This window comes from Ambystoma mexicanum, chromosome 3p, assembly GCF_040938575.1.
Source record: "Ambystoma mexicanum isolate Mex_15411 chromosome 3p, UKY_AmexF1_1, whole genome shotgun sequence".
Classification (NCBI taxonomy): domain Eukaryota; kingdom Metazoa; phylum Chordata; class Amphibia; order Caudata; family Ambystomatidae; genus Ambystoma; species Ambystoma mexicanum.
In genome coordinates, this window is record NC_090925.1 from 150,110,065 (window position 1) to 150,126,630 (window position 16,566).

At 49.7% G+C, this 16,566-nt stretch overlaps 1 protein-coding gene across 1 annotated transcript in view; it reads right to left on the bottom strand.

Moving 5' to 3' along the window:
• The window catches only part of LOC138580179 (C-type lectin domain family 2 member D-like), a 67,765-nt gene extending 61,354 nt beyond the window's left edge, over positions 1 to 6,411 (bottom strand). Inside the window, exon 1 of the mRNA XM_069650507.1 lies at positions 6,187 to 6,411. Within this exon, the coding sequence (XP_069506608.1) occupies positions 6,187 to 6,310 (124 nt within the window). The 5' untranslated portion in view covers positions 6,311 to 6,411. The remainder of the gene's footprint in view (positions 1 to 6,186) is intronic.
• Positions 6,412 to 16,566: the final 10,155 nt, after the last annotated feature.

Below are 16,566 nucleotides of genomic sequence, written 5' to 3' on the forward strand. Positions count from 1 at the left end.
TCGCCAGAAGTCAAAAAAGGAGCACATGTTATTACAGCGCTTAGAAACCGGGGGAATCCGGCATGAAGCGCTGTATAAGTACATTGTTAGAATGTTCCTTTCTTCAAACATCCATTCTTTCTTTTGCGGTTTCCTTCTTTCTGTACAGTCCTTTTCACCTTCCATGTTCTTTCTTTGTCCTTTGCTTTTTGTTTACTTCCATCTACCAATTATTTTTCTTCATGTCGTTCATTCTCATTCGTTCTTTTTCTGTCACTTTAATTCCATGCACTCATTTTCATCGTTCGTTCACTTTTCGTCTTTCATTCTTTTCCGCTTTCCCTGCTTTCTTTTCTTTCGTCAACTAAACGTCACTCCGTTCTCCACTGACTCCTCCAAAGTTAAGGGCCTAATTCACAGAGCGTTTTCCAATGGGGGTTTGCCATTATAAAACGCTTCTGTGAAAGAGGCCCCAAGTTTCTTCCACTATCTGGTTGATAAATGAAGATGGAATACTTTGCCAATCTTCTTGCCAAAAAAATAAGATGAACCTGGCGCCCCCTCCGTAAACATGAGCAGAGGAATCGCGCGCCAGCCCTTCTCATGCTTTACAACTGGGGAAAATACCCACACTCTTCCAACCTAGAATAAGAGGTTGGCTGGGACTACTATCCGCGCAATGCTTCAACCCATTCCTAATCATAATTAAGCTGGTTCCATTCAGCCTCCTCACCCCACACCCCCCCAGCTGCAGACCAAGGAAGCCAGGTTCAGAAAGAGCCATTAAGGGAACTTTGCAATGCTCAACTCCGTGTGCTACTTCAGCAGCATACACGAGGAGCTCATAGAGACATGTCACTCGAAGCCCCTCCCCCATCACCACAAAGGCTCTCAAAAGAATCTGCACCAGCATCACCAGACCATGTGATAGTGACCATTGGAATAACAGGCCACAAATTAAATATTCTTTATTGCATAGAAAGAAAGAGGGAGAAATAGCCAACCGGAAGTGAAGGTCTTACAGTGTGAACTGTTGCCCTGTGTAACTGGCTCACTTCTGAGGCAAAACCACCAGCCGTTAAGTTATTCCTGGCTGAAGGAGTGTAAAGACTTTGCTGCCAGTCATAGAAAGGGCGGATACTTATGTAATGTCCTGCTCATGGCCACCCCAGCCTCCAAACTGGATAAAGCCCAACTCTTGCAGAGCAAAGCCCTGCGCGCAGCATTAGGCCTATGCCGATCCAATCGCAACCAGGCGCGCGGCGCACTGGATGTCCATCACAGCTCGACATGGACTTCAAAACGTTTGCCTACCACTGCATTCACAAAGCCCCGTCCCCCCTGTACCTCAACAGCGTTTCCCAGAAAATCCTGATGCGTTCCCTCAGATCTGGCACCAGCAGGACCCCTCGCTTCAAGAAAAAAATAAAATTAAAACAAAAACAAAAAAAAAAACACAACGAGGGGTCAGTTTGTGTCACTGCTCCCACACTTTGGAAACCCCTGTTGGCTCACATCAGAAACAAACCTTCACATGCCTCCTTCAAAAAGCTTGTAAAAATCTTTTCAACAAATACGACTAATGCGCTTACCTTGTCTCTACCTGCTGCACCATAACAAGCGCTGTGATACCACTGGGTTTGGGCGTTCCATAAATGTAATAAATATATAAAATACTAAATATCATGATTAGAGTAACAATGTAACAGCAACTAAGGTTGCTCTTCCTTTACTGGAAAAAAAAGATTTCAATTCCATTTGTAAGATCTACAAATTCATCATTCACTAGAAAAGCGCAAAGTCAACAAGTGGATGAAAGTTTAACATGTGCAGCTCGTGGCGTTTATCAGTGAGAAGAAAATAAGAATGAGAGAAAGGACAGATTGAATGTAGGAAAGAAGTCAAGATGGGAGGAAGTAGTGTGAAAGTGAAGAGAAAAAGAGGAACGAGAAAGAAAAGAAAGAAGGGGGAGAGGAAGAAAGTGAAACAAGATGTAATGAAGAAACGGAGAGAAAGACAAAGCTGAAACAAACAAATGATTGAAAGGACATTTTTTACATGAAAGGAGGGAGAGAAAAAAAATTAATGAAAACCAACAAAGGAGGGAAGGAAATACGAACTGGAGTGAACCAATGATGAAAGGGAAGAAATAAAAGAGCAGACAGTGAAAGAAAGAGAAACGAAAACATAGAAACAAGACTAGAAAGAAACAGACAGGCATAGACGACCCACTGCTTGTGAATGTGTTCTTATCGTTGCACTTCAGAGCAGAAAAATATTTGCAATGGTCAAGTCCGTTATTGATACAATGTATTGCAGCCACCGCCTGTCATTGTTGTGGAAAGTGTAATGCAGTGATCTGTTCAATTGATACTTTGTAACAGGAGACGTAGCACCGTGGGGGGGGGGGGCAATGGAAAAACGCCAGCCCCCAGTAGTTACATTTCTTTTACAAGTCTGTTAGTTTTCTCCAAGGTGCCACAGGCGATTACTTCAATGCTTATCTAAAAAAAAAAAAAAAAAAGCACTAATGGGGAACTGCCATGTAATCACAGTACTCTGAGGTGTGATATTACCACTAAATGAGCGAGACCCGCAATCCATGATTTAGACGTTTTGAAGGTGTGAAACTCAGGTCCTAAGAGTAAGATTCCCATCCCGTTTGGCTATTTTATATTATCCATGTTTGCCAAAATTACGTTGTCGCCGATAATTGTTTTGCTGCATTTTGTAACCCGTTTTTATAGCAAAAATGTAGACAGTAAGTTTAGGTGAGGTCTATAGAACGAGAGTAGATGGCTGGAAGCCGAGGGGGTCTATCCCACCTTTTTAGCGGTAAGAAAAGTTGTAAAAATCAGCAAAAGAAGTTCACCATCAAGCAGCGACATATATTCTGCTGCATTCGGCCCCGCCCGTGTTATTTCTAAGCTGTCTGCCGAGAGTTAATTGCTTAATGAGTGCTGTAAATGGCCAAGTGTGTCTTCAGCCACTTATGTGCCCTGAGCTGAAGTCCTGTTAAAACAGGCATTGACAAAGCCAACAGTTCTGGCTTGTGTTACATATTAGATGGGGATTTGCAGGGCACTGCTATTGTATGTGCAGATAATCATGTTTTAGCTCTTGCCGTCTAATGGCCAGGGAGTATTTGTTCACATTTGTAATGCGCACTATATAGCAGAAATCGAGGCGCATCAAGACAAGGGGGGAGAGAAGCAGAAAAAATAAAAACGTTCTAAAAAAAAAAAGGTCTTGAAACGTTCAAAGCGTGCAGTAGGAGAGTGGGGAGGAGGAGATGTGCAGGATGGAAGGGAGAAAAGCTAATTGTGACTAGGTCGTGAGACGATTTGGAATGTGCAAGTGGGAGGAAAGGAAGTGCTGGAACAGATTGGTAGACAGCATCAAGGAAACCCAGAAATGCAATAAAGAGGTATGGGTGAATGCAGACTGGAAAAGCCCCGCCTCATGGAATGAGGGGATACATCAGGCATACAGACATGCAACTATGAAAAAGTGGGTATAAATGAGTGCAGCCAGGAAAAGCTTCGTCTCGGGGAACAAGGGGCTACATCAGGCATGCCGTCATGCATTTTAGACTAAGTAGGTAAGAGTGAACGTAGACTGGAAAAGCCTGGCCGCATGGAATGAGGGGCTACATCAGGCATGCCATGCCGTCAGGCATTTTAGACTAAGCAGGTAATTGACAGGAACATCGGGCAGCATCATCTCAGGCAAGAAGGGACGCAACAGGCAAAAAGATGACAGTAAAAACAGGAAGGAGAGGGAAAATAAGATAAGAAGAGGGCCAAGTGAAGAGTCGAGAAAGGAGGCTGCAAGCACATAGTAAACAAAGCAGCAGAGGCAAAAGCTAGTGGCGTCAAGAGAATGCAGGAGGTGGGGGTGCAGACATGGGCGTAGGGCATGGGGGGACACATCCCCCACACAATTATAAGTGGGGGGATGTAATGTCATTTACCCCCCCCCAGAATATGTGTAGGGATCTGTTTTTGAAATGGGGGAGGGGCTGCTTACTATGTAAGCTGCCCTCTCCCCCCTGGCCCCTAAAGCATGGGGGGCAATACCCTGGGGCAGATGGGTGATCATCTGCCCCAGGGAAGGGGGCCACACAAAACAAAACATATATGGGTAGGACCACTAGTGACCAGGGATTTTTGCAAGGGGGTGGCCCTCTCCCCCCACCCTAAGTGGATGGGGGGCATCTTATGCAGCCTCCCTGGGGGCAGATTTCTGCCCCTAGGAAGGGGTACAGGACATGCCCCCATCCATTTGGGGTGAGGGGAGAGGCCACTGCAAATATTGGCAGAGCCACCCCTGGGCAGTACGTTTTGCCCCCTGGGGGTAGATGGCCACACATGTGCTCATCTGCCCCTAGGAAAGGGGAAAAACAAAAATAAAACAAATTATAACTTGTTTTGGGTGGGTGTGGGGGGGCCACTGAACCTCCATAGATTTCTTTAGTGGAAAGGGGGTTGGCCTTCCCCCCCGCCCCAAATGGATGCGAACATCTCATGTAGCCCTCCATGACAATCTGCCCCTAGGAAAGAGGCAAAATAAAATATAACTTGTTTTGAGTGGGTGTGGGGGTCACTAAACCACCATGGATGTTTTTAGTGGAAAGGGGGGTGCCCACGGGTGTCTTCTTTTCGGAAATGCATGGGGTTCTCCGTTTTCCTTGGTGGCTTCAACACCCTAGGCCCAAATCTGTAAATTGTCCACATGAGCAAAATCTGCTCTGCTGAAACGCTTGGGGTTACCAGTGGGTTAGCCTTTTCCCTTTGCGCCGAGGTAGGTGCATCCACACATGTGAAGTACCGTTTACGTCGGGACACCTGTGGGAACGTGAGAAGGTAGGACATCTGTTGTTGGCGGTGTGTTTTGGTGGGTGGGCAGAGGGAAAGGTCTCTGAAATTTGGTGGAAAAAAACTCAATTATTAGATATTTCACTCTGGCCACCCACTGAAACACACCGCCAACAGACAGAAGTTCAAGAATAGAAGCGGGACTGGGTGAGCTACTGACGCCTGCTATGTAGAAAGTACAAAGTAATGAAAACCAGATTTCTTGGGAGATGTTACGATTCTTTCCCAAACAAGACAAGTACTTTATTTAGGTTATATCTTTGTATCATATAGACATAACGAACTTGGGAACAGTGGTGGTGGAATCCTTTTCTGAACGGGGGTGCTGGCCAGTGGGTTTCCAAACCCTAATTCAAGAGGGGTTAGAAAATTCCTAGTAAGCCTGCAAGTGGTGCAAATGCGATAAATCAGCTTGACACATTTCAGAACATGCATTTGCAATGCCATTAGTTTTGGCGTTTACTGCTGTTCTTTGCATTCATAGGCACCGGGGTGCAAGGAGGAGAGTGCACAGTTTCAAAGGAAGATGTGATATGGGGTGCAGGTGCGCAAGAGGATGAGAAAGGGAACAGAGCAAGGGAGGAAGCCATTGACAGAGGGTGCCATTGATGAGGAGCAAGAGGAAATATGAGCGACAAAGGGAGATAGCGAGAGAGTAAGAAATAAAGCACCAGTGTGAAAGAAATGATAAGGGGGTACAGAGGATACGGTGCGTGGTGGGGCAAAGAGGAAGATTAATGTAAGCCTAACAAATCCCCCTTGAGTTGTAAAGCCAAAGTCAGTATTTTATAAAGCATGCAGCATTATGCAGCCATTCACATGGTAACTGCGGTCCTGGGTGGACTCTGGTCAGGACTTTAAGAGGGCTAGGGCCAAGCCCCAGCAGTCTTAAGAATGGGCTCCCGAGGCAGAGCCCTGCCGCTGACCCCGACTGGCTACAGCCATGCCGACACCTCGAGCCGCCGAAGCGTTGCAGTTACATGGACTGCTGCAGGTGTCAGCACTTCGGAAGTACTGACATGTGCAGGCAGCCAGTGGGACCGTGGCTTCGGCTACAGCTGCCAAATGTCTCTGAACTTTTCCGAGTAGTCATCATGCAGCCCTTTCATTGAAGCAGCCCAAAGGGCTGCCTGTTGCGTGCGAGAGCTAAGGCACACTAGCGGCACACCAAAGGTAATAATGCAAGTGTGCCCCAGTTACCTATCAGCCACCTTGTCCCCCCACCCCCACTGGCGAGAGTCACGTTAGGGGGTGTGGATTAAGTACACACATGCCCCCCACACCCCTCGCTTTAACATCCCATTTACAGCACTGATTCTGGTGCACCTACTTGTACGGGATACTAGGATTTTCGCGGGCGGCAGGAGCCCCTCCTTAGACAATGCGTCCTCATTGCTAGGATGGGGTCCCTTCTGTGTGTTTACCACACCCGTAGGATTACCGCCAATCCCCATGCTGGCAAGATTCAGAAGCACGTCTCTTCTGCTTCAAAGACCTGCGAGGACTGTGACATTTACACCCTCGGAGGAGTAACACAAGAAGCCTCGCACCGCCCCCATGCCTCACGTCAACACAGCCATGTTTGAATATGCAACTGACTGACAGGAATGCCAGCCAGTCACAGCGTCGCCTAGATGGTCTCCGACCGCCCCTTCTCCAGGTTACCCAATGCCACGCGCCCAGGAGCTCCTCTGTACGCAATACGTCCTCCCTCCCCTAGCGTCACCGCCAATCCCCATGCTGCTGCCGCCAGGACTGTGCTGGCTCCGCCCTCGGAGCAGAGTAACACAGGAGAGTCGAGCACCGCCCGTGGGAGGGAGGTTGTGGGCATTGCATCAAGCGGGGCGTTGTTATGGTCCGTTTCTCGGACGGAAACTAGACACGGCGGCGTGTGTGTGGACCTGGTTGGGGAGCTGAGGCTCGCAGTTCGTGGCGCTTCGGGGTCTTGGGTTTCGGAGGCGGCAGACGGAGTGCGGGCCCCCGGGGGTTTGGGGTTTGAGTGCGGTCGGCGTGTTTCGGGTCGGTGGTTGGGCAGTTGTGAGGTGTTGCGCGGGTGGCGGATGCGGTTGGTTGTGGCGGGAGTGGCAGTGCTGGGGTCGGGGAGTGAGTTGGTGGGGGGCGTTTGTTTGTGGTAGGGTAGCTGGTGTTGTTTTGAGGTAGTGGTTGTTTGTGGCTGGTGGTTCGTGTGCGGTCGTGGGTGTTGCTCGGGTTGGTCGCGGTGGGTTGGCGGCAGTGCGCAGTGCCTCGCCTGAAGCGCATGTGTAGACGTACGGGCTGGGGTCTCGCGGGTCTGCGCGCCGGTCTCCGGGCTCGCTGGGTGGTGTGAGTTTGGGGTGTAGTGTCTGTTGGTGTAGTTTGGTGGGGTGTGGTTGTTTGCGGTGGGATTGCGGGTGGCTGGTGTTGGATTGGTGGGGTGTGGTTGTTTGCGGTGGGATTGCGGGTGGCTGGTGTTGGATTGGTGGGGTGTGGTTGTTTGTGGTGGGGTTGCAGGTGGCTGGTGGTGTTTTGGGGTAGTAGTTGTTTGTGGCTGGGGGTTCGTGTGTGGGTGTCGCTCGGGTTGGTCGCGGTGGGTTGGCGGCTGCGCGCAGTGCCTCGCCTGAAGCGCATGTGTAGGCGTACGGGCTGGGGTCTTGCGGGTCTGCGTGCCGGTCTCCGGGCTCGCTGGGTGGTGGGAGTTTGGGGTGTAGTGTCTGTTGGTGTGGATTGGTGGGGTGTGGTTGTTTGCGGTGGGGTTGCTGGTGGCTAGTGTTGTTTTGGGGTGGTAGTAGTTTGTGGCTGGAGGTTCGTGTGTGGGTGTCGCTCGGGTTGGTCGCGGTGGGTTGGCGGCAGCGCGCGGTGCCTCGCATGAAGCGCATGTGTAGGCGTACGGGCTGGGGTCTTGCGGGTCTGCGCGCCGGTCTCCGGACTCACTGGGTGGTGTGAGTTTGGGGTGTAGTGTCTGTTGGTGTGGATAGGTGGGGTGTGGTTGTTTGCGGTGGGTTTGCTGGTGGCTGGTGTTGGATTGGTGGGGTGAGGTTGTTTGCGGTGGGGTTGCGGGTGGCTGGTGTTGTTTTGGGGTAGTAGTAGTTGTTTGTGGCTGGTGGTACGTGTGTGGGTGTCGCTCGGGTTGGTCGTGGTGGGTTGGCGGCAGCGCGCGGTGCCTCGCCTGAAGCGCATGTGTAGGCGTACGGGCTGGGGTCTCGCGGGTCTGCACGCCGGTCTCCGGGCTCGCTGGGTGGTGTGAGTTTGGGGTGTAGTGTCTGTTGGTGTGGATTGGTGGGGTGTGGTTGTTTGCGGTGGGATTGCGGGTGGCTGGTGTTGGATTGGTGGGGTGTGGTTGTTTGCGGTGGGGTTGCGGGTGGTTTATGTGGAGGTGTGGCCTGTGTGTTGATTGGTGTTGGTGGTGCACATCATCCTTTAGGATGGGGAAGCGCCTGCGTGGGTCCGCCCACGCGTTTGTTAATTAAGAAGAAGAAGAAGGAGCACCGCCCGTGTCAGCAGGGCGTAAACATATCCTCCTGACGGCGTGAACCCAGTCCTACCCGCGACGTCCGGAACCCGGAAGTAGCCGCGCGCGCTGGCCCGAGCGAGGTGGCGCGGCAGAAATAGCCGAGCGCCTCACAGGGCCAGTGTCACAAGGTCATCCTGGGGCCACAAACAGCGGCCTCACGTTTCCAGGGGGGCTCCTGTTATAATGTAGAATGCTGTACAATATAATTAATCAAGAGAACACTACAGCTTCCGTGTACTCATGTCCCAGATTACTTTACCCACATAAAAGAAAGTTGGAGACGCCTAAACATGCCTGTGTTTGGCCGCACACCCCTCCTTATACGCCCTCCCCCCCCCCACCCTCCACCCCCCACAAAAAGAAAACCATGACAAGCGCTGTCCTATATGGACTCCGACTGCTCCCGATTGCGCCCTTTACAGGTTCTCCAGTGCCACGCACCCAAGAGCCCCTCTATACACTATATGTCCTCTTTCCCAGGCCGGGTCCCTAATGTGTGTCCACACCCTAGTGTCACCCCCAATACCCACAAGATTCACCGGAGTGCCACGCAGCAGGGTAACCAGAGAGCCTCGCACCGCCCCGTGCAGCGTGAACACAGCAATACTACTCGCACCGCACGACGTACTGAAACTGCAAGCACACCAAGGAGCAGTAGTCAACAACATCCGAGTGTCACAGGGCCAGTGCCAAAGGTCATTGTGCGTCTACAAACACCAGCCTACCGTTTCCAGGGAGGACCCCGTTTACACATGCCCCAGATTCCTTTACCACCATAAAAGAAAGCTGGAGACGCCTAAACATGTCCTATCTGGCCGCATACCCCACCTTACACGCCCTCCCCTACCCCACAAAAAGAAATGGTAAGTGCTGTCCTAGATAAACTCCTAGACACGTCCTGCTCCACATTGCGCCCTTTCCATGTTACCCAACACCACGCGTCCCTCTTTACACAATATGTCCACCACACCCGTAAGCACTGGCAGCGCTACAGCTGCAACACACGTTATGCGCCCAATTAAAGACGCAGTGGCAGTTGAATTGCATGAAAAGTCACTAAATGTCCAACAGCTCCTGCTGCCAGTCAGGGCAGTGCTACTTAAATAATATGTCTTTGACATGTTAATTTTGTTCTTTGGACTTCTTCGTCTGGACCACTAGCATGCCTCGAATGCCTAAATCATGTTGTTAACGGGGTCCAGGCAACACCTAATTAGAAGAGCATCTCCTGACTGATATGCATCCGGGTCCAGCTGTAGAATATTACCTTAAATAGAACAACATTTTCTTTAGCTCAGCGCTGGTCATTAGGCCGGCTCTCGCCGGACCCGAGACCCGGCACCAGATGTGTAGCTGGATCTCGGGATCCGGCCAGAGTCAGCCACCCCAAACCCCTGCTCTGCACTGGGGAGAAGGAAAAAAAAAAAAGCACCTGCGAGCAAACTAACTTCCTCTGGTGACCCCATGCAAGCGGTCACAAGAGGAAGTTACATTTCCCCAGCCACGACCGGTCCTCAGCCATGACCCGGTTCATTTATGTATGCAAAGTCTGTCGGATACATGGATCCGGATTATTTATTTATTCATGCAATGTATCCGACATAATAAATAAATATACAGGTATCTGACAAACATTGTATAAATAAATACCCCTATTAACATCACACACAATGAAGCCACCCAACTGCTCTCAGAGGGGAGCTGCAGGAGCTGTGCTGGGTGCGGTTCAAGTAAAGGAAAACGTTGCTTATGGCGAGCAGAAATCACCCTGTTTGAATAGTACCCAAGGGGAAGTTTTATCCGAGCGCCTCATAGGGCCAGTGTCACAAAGGTCATTCTGGGGCCACAAACACCGGCCTCACGTTTCCAGTGAGGGGGGCTCCCGTTTACTCATGTCCCAGATTCCTTTACCCCCATAAAGGAAAGCCAGAGTCGCCGAAACTTGGCCGTACACCCCTCCTTACACGCCCTCCTCTGACTGCTCCCGATTGTGCCCTTTCCATGTTACCCAATGCCGCGCGGCCAGGAGCCCCTCTATACACGATATGTCCCCCCTCCCAGGCAGGGGCCCCTTCAGCATGTCCACCACACCCGTGCACACTAACAAATAAAAACGCGGTGGCAGTTGAATTACAGGAAAAGTCACCGCTACCTCCTGGGATTTCATGATGGCATGGGGTCCGTCAGCTCGAGCTTGTACCGCTCGATGGGGCTCCGCTCCCCCTCCGCGAGGCGGGGGAAAGCCGCTGGCTGGAAACGAAACACAGGAGGCCATTGTTTCTACACCTTTCCGACTACCCATTAACCCCGTCACTTCTCTCAAGTTCTGACTCACCGCAACATCGCAGGACAGTGTCTACCAGGCACAGCTGACACCTGAACAAGGTCTGGTGTAATGTCACTTTTTGCTATCTGTCAGAAAAATCCTATAGTATTTTAAATGTAGCAGAGGAGCTCCAACTAACTACCCATTCCCTGCTTTCCTCTGGGGCAATCAGATTGAGTCAAGTAAAAAGTGTAAATGTGTTCAGCTACCCAAGAGATGATTTAGAGAAAAATGTAACACTTTCATATCATCTACGCCACTGACTAAGCAATGATTTACACAAATCCACAACATAAATTAAACTTAGACCAGGTGTATTTAATGGTTCATAAAATAATAATGATGAAAACGTAGATAACTCAGTGCGATTTCAAGCACAGCACACTTCTGTCTACTAGAATACGTAACCTCACAGCACACGTGTGTAAATCCCTCACCTACCTGCTGCTAATGTGCACTGCGCTCCCAGAAAAAAAAGCGAATTTGCGCAGCACCCAAATCTAAACCGATGCCTCAGTCCTTGCTGATGTGAGTTGGCTGTCACAGCGAAAGCCACGTCTTCTCCCATCATGCTTTGCGCGTGGCCGGCTAGTGTTGTTCACTTTCACATCTCAATCCATAGCAGGCTTCTGTTTTGGGGAGTACTGATCAGTCTGCGATGGCGCCGCTGTTTCCTTCATACTCACGGTTACCTCCACTGCACTAGGAAAGATCAGTGCTACTTAAATGACATGTCTTTGACATGTGATGTTAGTTGGACTTGTTCGTGTAGACCATTAGCATGCCTCGAATGCCTAAAATCATTTTGTCAACTCGGTCCTTGAAATTGCAGGAAACAGCTTATTAGCAGTAGTCCAAGTGTATGAAAAGAAGTAGTGGAACTATGTTCCCTGCTGGCCTGCCCCGGCTCCCCAAAAACCCCATCACCACGTCCCCTCCCACACACAATACACACACCCAAACACTTGCACCTGCTGTTTAAGGGAACGTTCAGTCCATTGCACTGAAAGTGCAAGTTTCAAATTCTTCCTACACTTTTATTTTAAAACAAAACCGTTCCAGAACGGTTTCTTTTTCAAATAGAAGTATAGGAGCTGTAAAAGGTAATTTAAAAAAGTAGAGGAGCACCGCTCCTGCTCACTTCGACCACTGCTTATTAGAGGACACTTAATATATAATCATCTGCTGACTGATATGCACCTGGCTCCTGCCGTAGCATATTAACTTAAATAGAACAACGTTTTCTTTAACCAAATTGTTTTGCCAACCTCCTCTTGCCTTCTTCAAGCTCTGATGCGCTGTCCTCAGATGCACCTTCCACACCACGAACGTGAGGCTCCACCAGTGCGCTGGCTCTTTTACTCCTGAGCCACCACCACCCCCATCGGTTGCCTCCCTGCACTTCTTTCATCTGAAAATTCCCAACCAATAGCGTTTGCAGCTGTCCATTGTTTTGGCCAAGGCGTTCTTAACGTGTTAAGAAATGCAAAGGGGCATTTTTATTTTGAAAGCACATGCAAAGCAGCAGTTAGCTGCCTAAAATCTGTATCTTCCGCTAGCGCAATTCAACATATCCCACAAACCATTTTAGCTATATGCCTTATTTTCACATGTTTATATTTACCCAGCCAAAAAGCGTTTAAGTAGAATGTAACATGTTCCTCACACTATGGGCCTCATCATTGGGCGGTAACCCTTAATGCAGCAGTAACGCTATTACTGCTTTAAGGGTTAGGCCTACCATGAGTTGGATGGAAAGTGAGGAGATTTACCTCCATCTTTTTTTGGTCGTTTTCGGCACTATTACTGCCGGCGCTATTACTGCTGGTGGTAATAGTGTCTCCCAACCCCATTGGGTTTATAGGGGAATTACAGCTATGCCGCTACTCGTGATCCGGTGCAAATTGCACCAGACTGAGTAGCGGTAACGCTGCAGAATTACTGCCGGAATTACTGCCGTAATACCGCCAGACTCGTGATCAGGCCCTATATATGAAGCATGCAAGTGAGCCATGAATATTTGCCCCGGATATGACAACAGAGGTTGTAATTCTGAAGACTGGATGGGATATTTTCTCTGGTTCTGACCCTGTACTGATTTTCAGGACACAAGTCGAAACATGTGGGTGGCCACAACACCTGTTGTGTGTTTTTGAGGCCAGCATTAAAAAAACGTTTGTTTGCTCAAGTGTTCAGCTACTTTTTTAGCCTTGCCATGACCGAGGAGGAGGGCAGGAGCCCATCCGTACCTCTGCCACCGTCCCAGCCACCCTGCACGAAGCAGGACCGTCAACCGCTACACTTAGGTGAAGCCCTATGCAGCTGCAGTGCCCAGATACTGCTATCATCCTCTGTGTGTGCCCCAGCTCAGATCTGCTACGCTCCTTATCACCAGCGACGCTGATGCACAGCTGTTCCTCCACAAGAACCGCATGTGCTGACCCTAAAATGGCTGCCGCAATGGCTTTCTATTGCCATGAGTGTTGCTAAGCAACGAGACGCCGGAATCTCCTGATTGGCTCCAGCATCCCTTATTCGTGCTACAGCAGCACCGGAAGGCGTGAGCCGGCCATTTGTATTGTTGGCCAGGTATTTAAGGCTGTGCGCCTGTCTTGGCCTGTGGCCGCCCGGGGCCCAGGGGCCGGTCACTCTGGCCCGATCAACATCCACACTACTCCTCAGGGTAATGAAAGAACTTTCTCATTCACTGCTGTGCCTTTTCTGTATGCCACTTTTCTCACCAGTCCGTTCTAACTGTTTATTGCCTCTCGCCCTTGTCGCCATCACGCTACCTCTCACCAGCGCGACCGTAGGCACCACCTATAACTTAGCGTGCGCACTCAAGCTCCTCCTCAGCTTGTAGCACAATCATCCCTGAGCCACACTGTTGTTTAACACGTATGCCCACTGCTCTACAGGTACTGTTGTTACTACAAATGCTTTTTGCTTAATTCGTATGCCCACTGCTTTACAGGCACTGTTATTATGAATGCCTTTTAACAATGTCCTCTATCGCCTGATCACAATTTGTGCTTAATATTTCTCGCTTGCAACATGCCCCCCTGCATGTGCTGATCCAATTGCACCTTCTATAGTGAAGAACGCTCTCACTGAACCTGTTACAGCCAATCAACACTGCCGTTCATCGCTTATACTGTGTCTGCCACTATTTCAGTTATTACATGTTATCGTAACTGCCTCACAGGTACTCTGCCTACATACCTTAGTCTGCATCGTCCTTCTCTCCTCTATACCTCACAGAAAGTATAAATGTATGCATACTGACCCGCACCTATCGTGTTGTCCAAGGTCATATGCACACCCCCAAGCACTCGCCGTACCTCTCCCAAATGGCACTCCACCATAACCATAATGACCGCCCTCCTCCACACCTTTTCCATCATTTATCTAATCTCTAACCACCCTAGCTCTTTCGGCGTAGTGTTACCACATCATAATTTCACCTCTAAGCAGCCCTCTCCTTTCATCATGTTCACAAATATGACCTCATACGGGCTACCCCATGCCCACACAGCATTCACATCATCCTTGTCTCGCCCACTCAATTTAGCCATCAGAAAAACTAGACTTAGGACCCGTACTCGACCTCTGCAACTTATCTGCTATCCTATACTCATGGCATCCAGGAAGCTCAGATTATGCACCCGCTCTTCCCTCAAACACACTTCACACCCCACTCGCCTCTCTCTGCTGGAGTCACTGCCATCCTCTCCACAGGAGATTTCTGCATCTAAAAGCGCACGCACCACCTTCACTCACCTTACCAACTCAACAAAAGTCATGCCCCCCACCCTTCCTGAAAAGAAGAACCTACAAACACCACATCTCAAATGTGCACTACTCAACGTCTGCTCTCTTCCCGCCCATGCCCTTTAAATAAATGATCTCCTATCCAGCCACGACCTCGACCTACTTGCCATCACTGAAACATGGCTACATGAAGCATCCGGCCCTGCCGTTGCATTAGCTCTTCCACAAGGTTACACTATCCTCAGACAAGATAGACCATCTCGTCTAGGAGGTGGTGTAGCCCTTATCTCTAAGGAAGCCCTATCCCTTAGACTGAACAGCCGCCCATGGGAGGGCAACTCGGATATCTTATCCGCCAAAGTTCCTTGTCCCCCAACAGCACCATCAACATTCACATCTTATACCGGCCCCCAGGCCTCCCATCAGACTTCCAGGGACACCTGATCCACCTACTAAGCGACAACATCAAAAGCTCCACTAAAACTCTACTTCTTGGTGACTTAAATTTAGGGTTCATTGACCCTAAAGACAAAGCTGCCACTACCCTCGTCAAAGAACTTAAGGACTTAGGCTTTATACAAAAAGTCACAAGCCCTACTGTAAGATTGTTGATCTCTGTTTATTGTGAAATGACTACGCTGAGACTGAAAGTAGGTGTTTTTTCTGTTACAGAAATAACTTTTATTAACTTTAGATCTCTTTTTTATAGGTAAAAGGATACGTCTTTACTCTTTAAAAGATCCTGTCTTGAAAGAACTTCAGGCAACGCAGTTGGGTGTCTCAGGTAAGTCTTTCAGAGTTATTTGATCAAGTTCTTACAGTCTTTTTCATAGTCTCTGTCAGCACACATCGCCTTACTTTCCTTAAACTCTTCTTGTTATTTCTTCAAGCTTCAGTTATCATTAATCTTTCTCTCTTCTATCTTAACTGCTTTTGCTTAATGCTTTCTTTAGTTGTCCCGACACTCTTTACATTTATAATAGTCTCTTTTCTTTCAGCCGCTTTACATTTACACTTCCCTGCTCATTCTTTCACTTAACGATACGTTCTTTTAACTTCAATTATCACTGTAGTTAATCTACTCAGTGTTCTGCAATCCCTGCCTTCCTCTGCAGTGATATCTCTTACCTCGATGTCTGCGAGGCAACTCTGCTCCTCCGCTCAGCTGTTTACTGCAGCTCTGCGTCGCAGAGTGAGCCCCGCCTCTCAAGTCAGCTGCCTTCTTTCAGTCAGTGGCTTCGGAGAAACTCTGTTTCTCCGCTCCGATGGGTTTTTCTGGGACTCGGCCAGGGTCGGACTGGCCGCATCGGCCGATCGGCCAGTGGCCGATGTACTTTGGGGACCTGGGGGCCGGTTTTTCTTGAAGCCATCCCTGGGCCGTTTTTTTTTTTAAAACTTGACTAAATTATTATACTGACTCACACAGCTCGCCAGGCAGCCAGCCACTGTGTCAGGCAGTGCCGTAGCGTGGCGCTGGCTGCATGCGTGAGTCAGTGTGCAGTGCCAGGGTCGTGTGGGAGGCCCAAGCTGGGGCGTGTTTTTTTTTTAATGGAATGTTTGTCGCATCGGCATCACGCACAAGTAGGGCGGGGGGGCTTGGGCCAGGCTGGCTGCTGCTGCCTCGCCTGCTAGCGGAAAGGAAACTGACACCTCAGTCACACTCAGGGCCCGGGCAGGGGTCAGGAGGGCTGTCAGCCTGTCAGTGCAGCATACATTCATCAAAGCAAGGTAACACACACGTTGTTACCTTGCATTGATGATTTGATAAATCATTTGTAAATTTGCATGCATGCATGATGCATTATGTAGATGCCAAAGCTCAGGCCTCAGGGCCCCCGCAGTCGTTCCAGCCAAATGGTATGGTGCTCACTCGCCTTGGGCCCGGGCCGGCCCCGGCTTGCTCTGAAATGCTAATGAAAGACATTAGCAGGCCTGCCTGCCTGGCTGCCCCCTTGGCCTCATGCTGCCAGGGTTGGGCCGGGGGCTGGGCCTGGGCCCCGGGGCACAGCACAGAGTCTGGCCTCCCCGGGCGGCACCTTACCATAACAACAACAGTTGCTTTCAACTTTAGGAAGTGCCCTTTGTGCAAAGTTGAAAGCAACTGTTGTGCTTGGGGGGCTGGG